At 44.7% G+C, this 13967-nt stretch overlaps 4 protein-coding genes across 4 annotated transcripts; 2 read left to right on the forward strand and 2 right to left on the reverse strand.

Annotated features, from left to right (window-relative positions):
* Positions 1-1181: 1181 nt before the first annotated feature.
* On the forward strand, positions 1182-2494 carry JR316_0010014 (Global transcription regulator FGP1; the record flags this gene model as incomplete). Its single annotated transcript, XM_047895691.1, has 7 exons — positions 1182-1336; positions 1389-1439; positions 1491-1519; positions 1552-1595; positions 1669-1730; positions 1865-2010; positions 2067-2494. 7 exons carry the CDS (start codon positions 1182-1184, stop codon positions 2492-2494), a joined length of 915 nt encoding a protein of 304 aa, XP_047745410.1.
* A 3117-nt stretch (positions 2495-5611) lies between these two features.
* JR316_0010015 (Sporulation protein RMD1) lies at positions 5612-7554 on the forward strand (the record flags this gene model as incomplete). Its single annotated transcript, XM_047895692.1, has 13 exons — positions 5612-5821; positions 5881-5993; positions 6058-6399; positions 6452-6477; positions 6531-6585; positions 6637-6681; positions 6741-6792; positions 6850-6940; positions 7003-7079; positions 7138-7179; positions 7211-7300; positions 7353-7452; positions 7511-7554. The coding sequence occupies 13 exons, from the start codon at positions 5612-5614 to the stop codon at positions 7552-7554; spliced, it is 1287 nt and encodes a 428-aa protein (XP_047745411.1).
* Positions 7555-7963: 409 nt separating this feature from the next.
* Positions 7964-11559, reverse strand: JR316_0010016 (Exocyst complex component SEC5B; the record flags this gene model as incomplete). Its single annotated transcript, XM_047895693.1, has 15 exons — positions 7964-8266; positions 8327-8505; positions 8561-8702; positions 8758-8874; positions 8923-9281; positions 9342-9699; positions 9760-9890; positions 9953-10072; positions 10129-10247; positions 10299-10549; positions 10612-10757; positions 10816-10896; positions 10952-11252; positions 11313-11421; positions 11486-11559. 15 exons carry the CDS (start codon positions 11557-11559, stop codon positions 7964-7966), a joined length of 2790 nt encoding a protein of 929 aa, XP_047745412.1.
* Positions 11560-12158: 599 nt separating this feature from the next.
* JR316_0010017 (Ceramide very long chain fatty acid hydroxylase SCS7) lies at positions 12159-13653 on the reverse strand (the record flags this gene model as incomplete). The annotated part of the gene is made up of 8 exons (XM_047895694.1): positions 12159-12202; positions 12257-12354; positions 12409-12436; positions 12488-12609; positions 12669-13000; positions 13057-13138; positions 13195-13315; positions 13377-13653. The coding sequence occupies 8 exons, from the start codon at positions 13651-13653 to the stop codon at positions 12159-12161; spliced, it is 1104 nt and encodes a 367-aa protein (XP_047745413.1).
* Positions 13654-13967: the final 314 nt, after the last annotated feature.

Below are 13967 nucleotides of genomic sequence, written 5' to 3' on the forward strand. Positions count from 1 at the left end.
TGACGCATGCTTCACTTCACATCTGTGGAAAGCGTCTGTTGGAAAACTAGTGTGGACTTAGGAAAACACGGATGCGAATTGGTTACGCGGAAATCGCCAGGTGTTCTGGTGAGCTAAGTGTGATATTCGAAGCTCTCACCCGCGCGCACACCTTAGTTTGTCCTTGACTTCTTCTCCCGAGCCTTCGCGACATGCTTGTCCTTGCTTGTCCACATGGATGGATGGTCAATCCCGGCCTCGACTACAATGCAATCACATTGCAAAGGACGTGCACATAGAAGGTTAATTAGCTGTTCGAGACAAAATTCAGGGACAGATATGCCTCTGAAGGATTGTCAGAGAGCAATCATCGGTAATTCAAGCCTGGGAAAGTTTTTTTGTCAGAGTTTTAAACTCCGGAAAACTGTCGGAAGATATACCGTGGTCGGTTCGCTCACTGAACAGATGTATCCATCATGGTCCCGACGAGAAGTGCCATATGCATAAGAATCGTGATCGGGTATAATCACTAATCTTAAAACGTTCCGTTATGGTGGGTCAGTTGCGTACGTGCTTCAAGTTTCGACCCGATACGCACTATGATTTCATGATTGGTAGTTGTCACTGGCACAGGAAGACCACGCGGGAGAGCTCTTTTAGGCAGAGTTGTTGCGTAGGTCGCTCAGTGGACGCCACGAATCTTTACGGAGACGACGGTTGATTTGGCGCCGTCAAAATTATGCTTCATTTACAGTTGGGATCTGTTTTCATGGAGATCGTCACTAATCTTAGATAGGCCCGCGAAGGACTTTAGTCAAACTCGGCGATTAAGTATCTCGATGGATTCCTTTATCAGGTACGGTCCAAAATATACTTCTGTACACTTAACTTTGGCGTAACTTCTCCGCTCCGCCCTGCTAGCGACACCATCAAGCTTTTCAAATATAGGTTCCTACCGTGAGAGTCATGGATCGAATCCTTCGTACGCCTTGAATCCTCAGATCTCAATCCGATGGGTGTGTGCAACTTAATACCAACTCAAATATTTCATAGGATTCACATTTCGTGTCTTCTCTCGGTCCTGCCCACTTCTTTTTTAAAGTATCGTATAAATTGGGGGGGATGATTCTGCTACAGCCACCCTCCTCCTCCGCTTCGTCGCTGCCCTTGACCTTTGTCTTTCTCTTCTTTGCATACACCCAATGCAGCATCCTACACTTCAAAATGTCCGCATCAGGTCTACTCGGGACGCGATGCAAGTCTTCAACGGTGTCGCCAATCATTGCCTACCATTAATCACCAGGCGCTTGGACGCTGAAGAACGAAGGAATATAATTCCTGGGAATGTGTATGTGTGGTAAGTATATTTATTGGGGTCTTTTCAAGTCTTGATGGTGGACTGTTTTTAGGGAAGAGCGAGGGGCAAATACAGAGCCCACTGGACTTGGTATGGAACGATGGTACGTCGAGAGCGTGTGGAAATGGGAGTTATCTCATCACCATTCATACAGGACCGATGGCATGGGATGGGGTCCCAGTCGTGCGTAAAGCTGCATTTTCCTGCTTGTACAGCCATTAAACGGCGTGTATTGGGTATTCGTTTAGGAGTTCGAGACGTGCGTTAATAATCTTAACATAAACCTTTTCATGTAACTCACGCTTCCTCAGGATTTTCTGTTTTATCATCAGAAGGACTCAGACGTGACTGACGATCTCGTCAACCCAGTAACTCCGTGGGCACAAATGATGAGGTCAGTTAATTCAGCCTATTTACGCCGCTCAATGAGATTTCGTAACAATGAAATGAGGCATTCTGCCTCATGTTAAACACTTATTGTATGCTACTATCAGAATCAGCACTGATCATGATTGCTTTGATGTATAGGAGACCGACAGGGCGGGTTAACAGACCATTTGTGGTCACGATTCAACCCATCCCTGAGGCTGAGCGCTTGATAAAACAAACCTACAGCGTTCATGTCTCGCTTCCTGCTGATCGACCAAGAGGGATCATCAGAAAATGGCATCTGAGTGTGTCATTTGTTTCTTTTACCGGTGATTATGGAAGCTCTAATACAACGTCCCAGCTGCCTATTTCAGTCCACATAAGCTGGAAGAACTCGATACTATTGACAATATACGAGGCGTGGGTGATGTTCCAGTTCCCGAAGGTTGGTTTAGAAGCGCTCGAATTGGAAGGAACAGGCAGAACAGTCGCACCAACGGCATAATGCCACTTTCCCCCGATATTTCCAACCTCCCTCCCACACCGCCTGGTTCAAATTATCACTATGGCTCTGGTTCTCATCAGGCTCAGCCCCCATTATATATACCAATATCACCGCTTCCGTCTGGATACCCAAGCCCCGAGTCACCGTCGCCTCCCAGTAGTTCTAGTCACGACGGGGGTCATCGTTCCGGAAGTCAGCTCGTCCCACTGGAGGTCCTTGTCAGAACATCTGGGCCAAGGCGTGATCCTGCGGATGAGCAAACGTTACGAAGATTTGTGTCGTGAACAGGTCCATTTAATCAAAATGACGTCGCTAGACTCAGTCAACAACAGTTGCGGAGCAGAGCTGATGCATCTCCACCGTTTTCCAGCCTCTCCACCGCCACATTGATTGCATTTTCTTCAAATGCATTTTGGGTAGTTCCCAGTCGCAGTCGCCTCTTGCATATACAAAATTAGAACCAGCTTGAATTTTCTCTAGCATTGCATCGTTGCATGGTTATGACTTTTCCATCTTTCACATAGACACTGACATCTTTGCCACTGCTCTTTGTTCACATAAATGTATTTTTGCCATAGAGAAAAGATGTACTTGTATGCTGTACAGATACCTATGATCATGTTTAACCAATCCTTCCTGCCTTGGATAATTAACTGGGATCCATCACACATCCCAGTGAGCCCGTTTATGGTGAGTTTCACTCCTAACTAACTCGATACGATGACAATGCCACTTGCTCCAAACTATTTTGATGAATAGCGCCACTACGCACTCGTCTGATGTCTTGCGGTCTTGCTCTGAGCTGACCCCGAGTTATGGTTATGTATGGTCTAACAGATGTTTTTCTCGCAGGTTTAATTTACTAGGTCCTAGGTCCGCATTATACTACATACAGTCCTGCCGTAGACTTACCGCCAATCCCAGGTACTCCTAAAAAGCCATTTCATCTTCCATCGATGGTCAAGGTCTCGCTGATATCCTGGCTCCGATACCTTATTGTTCTGATTTGGCTTCAATTAAGCTTTCGCCCTGGCATTTCATTACTCTGCAGCTACAATTCGGACCGTAGAACGCGACCTCTGTCCTCCAGCTTGTCCCCTAATGACATGATAATTGACGAAATGTTTAGGACTCCGAGTCAGGGGAATATAATTTATCATGAACAGGAAGCATCATTATGACAAAAATTTCTTGCCGAACACCACCCGCGAATTAGTTCCTGCTTCAATTCACAGTTGCAAGGGCGCATATTCTGAAGTCTGGATTTCTATGAGAAATAATTCAGCTGGCATCATAAAGAGCCGAGATATAGATATTAAGGTCAGGGAATCACCGAGAAAGCCTCATTTATGGTCATGACGGATACCAACTAAGTTAAGATCATTACAATAATAAATTATCAGCGCCCCTTGATCCCAGGCGGTCAGCGAGTGGAATCGTGCTCAATATTTCCCAGTAGACCAACTCCAGAGAGTTATAACTCTCCCATACTGTGGTCCGTCAGCGATGATATCTCGCTGCCGGGTGCGACTAAAGGCAACCGAGGAGGCGAGTTTCTCACTTGATATTACGAGAGTTTGAACACTCTTGCTTTCTTCTTCACCCTATCCCCTATCTGTGTGAACTACCGCTGGGACTGGAACTAGAGGCCCTTATTTTTGGATGGGCACTAATACTGGACGGCGACCTAATCATTTCATACACTGCGCAGCGTGTATGTTTTCCATGCCGTGAACGATTACACTTGAGCGGTTGATCTACGCAACTAATAGTAGAGAATATAATTCATCCCTGTATTTTGCATCAAAGCTCGGTTTGCTGTGACCATGCCTAGAAATCAATGAGGTGTACATCACCGTTTGAAATCAGTGCTGAGATCATTGCTGCTTACCAGATACTGGTCGGGACCCTACCATACGTCCGTAAATCAATTCGGGTAACTCTAATTTCAACTGTGCCAAAGATACTTGTACACCCGGAGACAGGGCTTTGGGTCCACTCTACCTCAGTGCTCATGAGAAAACATATCACCGATTGAGGCTTGTCAGCAATAAACTGGACATTCAAAATCAATCTGACAATTGTATCTATGATATTGTGATTGATATAGTACACTCGCGTCAAATCGTCCTCAGCTATCACTACTGTTGTGTTGAGATCATACATTTCTGGTACCGGCACTGAGCCAACGAAAAGGTAACACTGCTTGATATTTCTCTATTAATTGGAATATCTTTACCATTGTCTTTCTAGCTCTGTTACCAATACACCGGGTGCATTTCAAGGTTTCGGAGAGTGGGATCCAATGCAATGAACATTTCATGTATGTGACATAACATAGCACTCACATGCATTTAATTATGAGCCACCTGTCTACAGTTCCGGGCTAACAATTTGAGAAACTAACTTGATATTTACATCTTTGTTGCCGAAATGACCGTAAGGTCACCAGTATCTACATTGAATGCGCCAGAATGGCTAGCAAATTGCTGTATTAATGAGAAATCCTTGATCAATGAATAAATCAAACTCAATTACCTCGATATCCCCGATATGGCTATGATGGATATGGTACTGCTATAGACCAAATATTGGCGTGGCTTATGCGTGCAACCTTCAAGCAGCACGAGCCGTTTATATGATAATCTCCATAAATAACCTGGCCCTGATTCCAAAAGCAAGTTCTACGATACATATCTCACGAGCTTCTAGCCTTAGATTAAAGCTAAAGAGCTATTAAAAGATATTTCGCAAGTCATGAAAACGCGTGGGTACGTCCTACAATCAGTAAAGTTCGAGAGTTATAATACTATATGACAGTATATGTGATGGAATAGCCTGTAATAGTGTGGGCTTATATTATCCATGTAGGGAAGAAAACCCAGAAATACATCGTTCTTTGAAGGCATCTATACGGCAGAATTCTGGTTGGTTACGCTCAAGCCTAATCACAATCTTGTGGAGAAACTTGGGAATGTTCACGACAAGTCATCTATTAATAGAACAACTTAGAAAATCACGATCACCGGTCTATTTTTGTCATGAGAACCCGAAATGAGGAATAACAGCAGGCGATTAATTTCAGAGTAATGTTAAATTTCATATATGATTTCAAGATGCGTTGTATCATTTTCTAGAAAACCCATGGCGTCACAGGTTCCGCAAGTGATAGTGACCAACGGGCAAAGCAAACTGTAAAGAATTATATAAAGCTATTATTTTCGATGACTTAGCTAAAGCTAAAATGAAGATAATATTACGTCATTGGTTATGGTAATTCACAACGGTGCTGGAGTCTCTGCCTGCCAGGATATCTTGGGATTTCTCATAACATTTCTGTCCATTCTGTCTTCTGAACGTCTGCAGTTATCTCAGCCATTCAAAGAAGATACCTAAACGATATGGATTCCAAACCTAGGGGCGCAAACAGGTCAACGAAAGTCGCAGGGAAACTAAAAGTCTTACCAGAACAACCTGAGGACCTGCCTGTTCTAGGTTCAAAACCTCCTTACTCACCCCCCAGAGACAACGTCGAAAGCACGGGAACAACAGGGGATAGTGACGATGGTGATGTAGAAGAGAACGACGATTCACAGGAGTACGATGTTGAGGTGCGCACCACAAATTCAGCGTGTTTGGCAGTTAGGACCTATAAATCATTGTTTTCCAGGTTTATAACCAGATATCTCTCATACCCGAGGGGACAGCTCGCCGAGACGCGTTGCGATTAACGAAGAAGAAAGCAAAGTCCCTACCACGAGTCACAGCATACGCTACAGCGAGGTAAAATATTCTTCGTTCGCTGGTTTAACACGGAGAACTTGACAACTTGCTGAACATTTTCCAGTTCCTACCGAATGAATGATTTGATGAAGTTTTTCAATGCCAGAAGAAATGCTTACCACACAGATCCAAAACTGATTGACGATGTAATATATACCCCTTATGTGTACGACCCGCCGCCCAACTCCCATGAAACACGGTCATCCCTGCCACCGACGGGCGATTTGTTAGGCATCCCAGAACTCAGAGAAGATGGGGACATGGACCAGGAAGAACCAACTAAAAAGAGGAAATCGAGCAAATTTGACACTACGGCCACCCAGGCTGAGATATTTATGTTTGACTACGGCACTGTTGTAATTTGGGGCATGTCAGAAGCGCAGGAAAAGAGGTTTTTGTCGTCTATGTGAGTTTTCTCTCTCTATTAGAGCCAAATTAAGTTTCTTATGTGGAATTAGAAAACGTTTCGAAATCGATCGACTAGGTAATTATTCAATCTATCGACTTGGTTCTTATGACATGTAACCAGGTGTATAGCATCTGAGGACATTGAAATGGAAGATTTAAATTATTATTATGCAAACTATAGTCGGTCAGTCAATACTTTGACCCTTTGTTCTATCTATTCAACGTTTTACTGCAGAATATACAACGATGTTATAACATTGCGGAAGGGCTCAAGTTATATGTATGCTGCTTGACTTTATTTCTTTTTTGCTATGAGTTATTCACGATCATCGTAATTAGGACGAAACTTTCATTATCGCACGCACTATCTCAATCAGTGAAAATCTCTTTGGTATTGAGTGATACATTCCTATCCTGTTTTCGCTTAATTGACGTCCAGCCCAAATAGTTTGAAGAATTGATCTCATCTAAAATTGAAGAAACTAAAGACATCCCAGAAGTAATCAGCGAAACGGGAAAAATCGGAATGCCACACAAAGGTTCGTGGCACCGTGGATACAGAGCGAAGTCGACTTGGAAAATTCTCAAATCAATTGAATAGAAATCATGCAAAAGATTGGACAACTGTTCCTCCTGCGTACAAATATCAATTCCGTCGGTTCAGTTCTCGATTCTCCTGTACGTAACCTTTTCCTTCGAATTGTAGATGAGACATTTGACACATGTTCATCATTAGGAAGTGTTTTGGGTGAGTGTTTTGCTCGGACGTCCTACATGCGTAAATGGATCACATAACCATTCACTCATAGACTTATCCCGATCTCCAACCGCTTTACGATGCTGCTCGGAGCTATCTCGAAATCCCACAGAGAATCAACCTGTTGAATACCCGTGTCGAAGTGCGTGTCGTCTGAACATCGACTCTGACAACTAATTCTCATCTACCCCCAGGTTCTTCAGGATATGCTCCAACTTCTGAAGGAATCGGTGTCTAGCAAACATGCTGAGCGCTTAGAGCAAATTGTCATTTTCTTAATCGGCATAGAAATCGGTAAGCTGCTGCTCTAGCTTCTCAAGACTAAACATCTCATAGTGGCTGCTTCTCTTAGTGCTAGGGATCATCACAATTCTTGTCGACCTAATGGCGGCTTAAATTTTGCCACAAACCTTGTATTATAGGCTAAAAGTTGCTTTACCATTTATCATATCTACCTTACATGTTCTCCATCCACCGCGGATCATACCAAATTTCATCAATAAATGGTGTACCGTTCAATACTCAGCACACGATCGGGAGATACTTTCGGATTCGTTCGGTTCTCGTGAATTCTGCTACTCACACATTCATAGATAGCTCCCTAATAATAGCCACACGAACGTGTTCTTAAGCCGGCGGATATTCCCTGATGGTCCGTAATTCTCTATTTAGATATTAGTAAACATAGATCGTCATGCTATATTACATGTAAATGGTATGAAATTAAGTATACAGAGCATGTGCATATGGTCCGCGCAGGATCCAATCCAATCCATAAATTTAAGATGACAGGATCGCTACCTTCTTACGTTCTTTCGCTGCGTGATGGAGCCTTGTCTCGGGGCCGGGGGGCCGACGTTCCTCCACGACTGCTCGAAGAAGTGGATGACTTGGACTGCCTGAAACATAGGAACTCGATGCCCGTGGCACGGCGGGTCTCCGCGAGAGTTTTCTTGACACCATCCAAGTTGGCCTGGAGATTTTCATCACCAGGGCGCCGAGAGTAAGCCTGGGAGATACGGTTGTAAAGCTCAGTCAGCAGCTTGGCCGCTGCAGGGGTCACATATCGTCCTAATGTCTGATGCATAAATTCGATTTCAAGTGTAGCCTGGATTGTCACAAAAAATCGTAAGATTGTACGTATTTTCGGCGTGATGGTCATACGCACTCTGAGCATACCGCCCATGCCGAAACGTTTTACCTGCCGGAAGCACCGGAGCGCCTCAGCAGCAAGCTCTTCCACGAGGGCGTGCAGAGCACGATCCAGAAGTGGTTCGGCCACATTGCAGACCTGCGCATGCACGCTCACGAGCGTCATCAGTGTATCAAACATGTAGGGCCGAACATCTAAGAACCCCTGTCAATTGTCACTTAAATCGGCAAGGCTCTAAACGCAGCGTACCAGTGGGTTGAGGTGTTTGGTACCAGTCCACATCGCTCTCGAGAATTCCGCGACGGAGAATGGACGTGACAATCTCTGATTTTGATTTAACGTACCCTTCGAAGAGGGTTTTGTCGAGCTCTGACACAACAGTCATCAAGGTCTAAATGTATGCACAGTCAAAAATATCGAATGCGAATCAGAACGAGAAATTTTACCTTTTTGTCTTCTGCAATGGAAGTATTGAAAGCACTCTCCAATTGGAGAAGCATACTCGGTATCACTGATTTAGAGAGGTTATTAAAGTTTGAGATGACAATCAATAGTCGAGTATCCTGCAGAAAAAATGTAAGTGGGATTCTAGAACAGATGAGTTGACATACGCCGTCCTTGAGGTCAAGAAGTTCAATGGGGTTGATACCCTCCCTATCCGTATTCAGGATAGCAGGTCCTTTGCCTTGAGCCACTGGGGACTCGTCAGAGGCTAGAAGCACCAGGCCGTCCAAGATAGCGTACACAGCATCCAAGAAGGCTTTTGTTATTTTGGACACGAATATAGGGGAAATCGGAGCCTGCTTCGCTCGCGATGACGAGGAAGAGCCGACATCAAGACCACCAGCAAGTTTATACGCTGCCGTAGTCATATGTCTTTGGAAAACGTCGATTTGGGCAAGGTAACATGTAGTAAAGGGATCTGTAGAACTTGTTATCCACGCTTCTGTCCAATAAAACATGCGTGCATCTATGAGTCATAAATGTCCCAGTTAGCAATTCGTTATGGGTTTAGGGTCGATGAGTATACCTCTCAGCCACCCATCTATAAGTATATCTTCGAATCTCCATTTCACGCTTTCCAGCAGGCTCTTCAATCCGGTATCTTGGGCGATATCGAGAGCATTCAATTCATTGACTGTGTCTTGTATATCAGTATTAATTTTGATTAAATAATAAGCAGTGCATGGTGAGTGGGTATTCTTCGGGACCAAAGGAAGAGGAGCGGCGTTATAGGAGCCACCCATAGAGGTCATAACAGCAACATCAGATAACCTGAAAAATTCAGAGATAAGAGTTATATAAAGTTTGACGATATCCTGAGCCATAGTCCGGCATTGTGAGAAGCTTCGTCGGGTTCCAGATGTTCCAGCAGGAGGGTTTGCGGGCTATTCAAAAGAAAGGGGTGAATATTAAGGTTTTCGTGAGATGGAGTTTGGATAAACTACCTTCTTGAATTTCCCGTCCATGAAACCTTTCGCGATTTTCCAAAAGCTGGGAAGCGACGACAACATGGCTTCAGATATATTTTTAATCATGTCGTGAATGGCCTGCCATACTGGCTCTCCAGGGGACTTGGCTAAATCATATCACCCTGCGATGAAAGAAAGTCGAGCAATCAGAAGAAACGATTGGAATTACCGATTAATGTTTCAGGCTTGTGCGCCATCAGATCTGCGATGACGGTTTGAAGTTGAGTCTGGAGAGATGTTCCCAGAGAGTCGGAGGTTGGGGTATCGGCTAGGGTCTTTTGGATAGTGGCTAACTCAAATAAGACGAAAATCTTTTGCGGGGAAATGATTGCTTCTTTCGCGTACCTTCTATCACTTTCGCGGAAGAACGATATGCTTTGTTCATGGCGTCCAGGATATGCTTATGGTGGCTGTCAAAATAATTCCAGACAGGGTCATCGTTCGATTGCAACTCTACCAAGACCCTGATATCACGGTTTGAATATATGCGCGTCTGCCGAAAGTAATTCACTTACTCAAGAGTCTTTTCTTGTTCTTCCACGCTCCGGCTAGAATCCTGCAGCTGTGAAATAAGAACGCTTCGCATTTGGGCAATGGCCTTCTCAACGCTCGTCCAAACTTTGTCCAAAATGCGACGTTGCTGCTGTTCGGCTGCATCGGCTGTAATGGTGTCCTTGAAGTTTCCAATGGGAAGCAATTGTCCCGGTCGATTCTCTAGCAGATATTTGCCTTTCTTGTAGTCACGCAGTGCAATTTCGTAACGACCCTGAAATTCGGCGAAAATAATGAGTGAATGTTCCACGGTACAAAATACAAGAGTGGTAATACCGCTTCAATGGATTCATAGATAAAACTGGGTAGATTGAAAAAGAACTTGGATCTCTCGAAAACTGAAAGCGTCGTCTGGATTTTTTGAGCTTTGGACGCGTTTTCCAAGACCGGTAGGAAAACCTGATTAGCCTTTTGCACACCATCTGAGAAAAAGGTCAAGTTTCGTCATTCACCGGCCAAATCAGCAGAAACAATTCTCACTCTTAAGATGGTCGCGGAGAGGCGAGGCAGAAAACTGGGTGCCCGGTGTCAAGATACCCTCCTTCATTTCCGCATAGAGAACTGGACAGAAATAAATATAAGTCTCATGGGAGATCCGTGCTGGTTTTGGCAATACCGTCTGTGGTCGATTTGACAGCAACGAAGCGGTCAAAATTATCCTCCACCAGAATGCGAAGAGCCTCTGACCGGGCTTCTATGGCGTTTTGCAGATGTGCAATCCCTCTGGCAAGATCCTGGTACGTCGCGTTCGGATGCATCGTCGACAAGAACACCTTCGGGTCAAAAGACTTTGAGGTGATGAGACAAGCTGCCTCTACAACAACAACGAGGAGAGCGATTGAGTCAACAAGACACTCGCGTGACACGTAAGGGAGCGAGAGGGCAGCATACTCGTTTCCATATCCAAATCCTTCAGTCTAAGTCGGTGAGTACGCAGGTGTAGCTCAAAAATAACAGGATTCCCAAACACACTTGACAGAACTTCCCAATCCTATGGGATCCCCTTCACTGTCCCCGGCGATCGATGGGCTGAGAATTGCGCCTGCAACGGAGTCTGCGAGCTCATGGTCCACTTCTTCCCACTTTCTAATTTCAGGGTAAGCCATAAGTAAACTTTTCGCGTCGAGCGCAGTTCGTACCGGGGACCTACGTTGGAGCTATCGATCCGATCTTGTACGCCTGGAGAAGAGCAGCCTCATCGATTTCAAAGTTCAATCTCGGCATTGTAACACGTCCGGGGTGGTGTCGCTTCTTGGTTCTGGTATCTCTGACTGGTATATACGTTGGGTATGACGAGCTTCAGCCTGCTGGTTATTAATCCGCGCGAGATCGCGCCGCGTCGCTGTGCAAGAGCTTCTGCCCTAATACAAGAGGAATAGGAAAGCGAAAAGCAAGAGTCTCCACAAGGTCGGTGTTGAACAATGAACACTGAGAATGGGTATTGAACACAGTGGTTAACGAATGAAATGCAATAGCAACCATTGTGATCAACATGCCCAACAGTGCCAAGCACAGGGTTGATCTATTTGTGTCTATTGGTATCCATCAAAGTTCACACCTCTTTCATGCACCGTATTCCATGTATTCATTATCCATCTTTGCATGTACCAGAATTCTTTCATTATGAACCTATAACAAGGCTCGGTATATTATCAATTTGTCCATCATGAAAAGCTAATTAATTCGAGGCGTAGATACATTTGGTCAACGTGTGCAATGAATGTGAGAGCACTGAGCGCAGAATACGATAGGGGCATAAACATGAGATGGGGTGAGTTCCATAATATTCGTCTAGGTCGAGAGTGGTGTGGGTATAGTGCAGTTTATACTGGGAGGACTGTGTTAAAGATGTAATCCCATATTTTACCTACAGAACCATTAGTTCGCCTGAATAATTTGTTGACAAAATGGCGAGGCTTACTGGTCACACCATAACCAAGTTCAAAGTTCTTGTAATGGTGAGCAAGATGATACTTCTTCATATCCTTGATGTACTGCGGCAACTTCTTGTGATGCAATCTGAAATAAAATAATAAGAATAGAAGCCAATTTCTGAGTATAGGGTTTACTTACGCGTAATGCATGCAATCATATCCAATATCTAAAAAATAGGTCAGTACCAGGTGTCTGAAAAACAAGTGTAATTACACACAGAATGTGAATGCACCGGAGATGATGCCGTTTGCAACTGCCACCGGAAAGATGGAGTAAGCAAGCTGAGTGAATGGTGTCTCAAGAACGATGAAGAGGAAAGGAGGCATGACCAGCCTCAACCTAAAAATAAGGGTACAAGAATGAATGAAAGCCGACTAGGTAATGAATTGTAAGCATACCTATCCATTGGAAGATAATGGTGAATTCCGTGCATCAGGAAATGAAGCATGAGGAAAATTGGCCTATCCGGAAGCATATCATCGACATGGAAGATGAATCGGTGCATCAGATATTCCAAGAAGGTCCAAATGAGATTTCCAAGGAAGAAACACGCCATAGTCTTCGCAATGGATTCCACAGGGATCATGTAAAGAGAAGAAATGGGCAATGCTGGATTGTCGAAAAAGTTGGGCAACGGTCCAGTGAATTGGAACAGCGACCGCAGGAACAGGTAGAAGGTAATGGGTCCCCAAAACACCGGAATAACCCACCACTCTGTTCTCGTGAACATCTGTATCGAAGGTGTGGGCGGATAGAACGCAGACACGAACAACAAAAATATCGCACCTCGAGGTAATCTGGGCCGAATAAACGCGCGGATTCCTTCAAGTGTCGGGGCTGATGTACCTGTTGTAGATAATAGGATTTACTGAAGAAGGCGTTCAACTTCGACTTGACAGCATGGTAATGCGCCGACTTATTTACCTCCAGTTTGCTTCCCAGACCTGTCGCAGCAGGGGCTTTCGAAGATCCAAAAACACATTCTTTTCGAAATCCCGAGCAGAATCGGTGTCTTCAGGGTGGAAGTCGTCTGTAGCTTCCCAGTCTATGACAGAACCCAATGAATGAGTGACGCCCACGATGCACTGACAGTTCAATTCACATACCGTCACGAATTATGGACTCTCCCGAACCCAATCTTCCAATAAGATACTCATCCAACATGTCATATGCCGAGTCTGAGTGCTCATGCTCGAGCTTGTCCTTCATAACCTCTTCGACATCCTTCCCCGCATATTGCAAAATAAGGTCGTCGCCTCCTGGATGGTCGCTCAGGAAAGCCGACACGTCGTAAACCTTGCCACCTCGTGATATCCAACAGCTGGAAGACTCTGTGTGAGACGCGACGTCTTCCGCGGTATAAATACGAATTCGTTTGGACATGGGGGGCAGGGAGAGGGTGGAAGAGAGGTAAGACTCGTTACCGGACAACGGACGCTGACCAAAATGAGCCTTTCAAAATATTTAGTCTCACGACTTTTTAACGCTCCAATTTAGCCCCAATAAGGAAGTTATGGATCATGTGACGCCACTATTTGCCGGAAACGCGGGCAGTCGTCCTGCTCAAACGTACTCCGAGCAGAAAATTGTCTCGAATATGTGAGTTGACTCCAACGCGATCCTCTACCAGACAATATCTGAAGCAGAAAACATAGGGCGCAAGTATCTAGTGGCATCTGCATATCTCGTTGATTCAG

This window comes from Psilocybe cubensis, chromosome 9 (genome assembly GCF_017499595.1).
Source record: "Psilocybe cubensis strain MGC-MH-2018 chromosome 9, whole genome shotgun sequence".
NCBI classification, from domain to species: domain Eukaryota; kingdom Fungi; phylum Basidiomycota; class Agaricomycetes; order Agaricales; family Agrocybaceae; genus Psilocybe; species Psilocybe cubensis.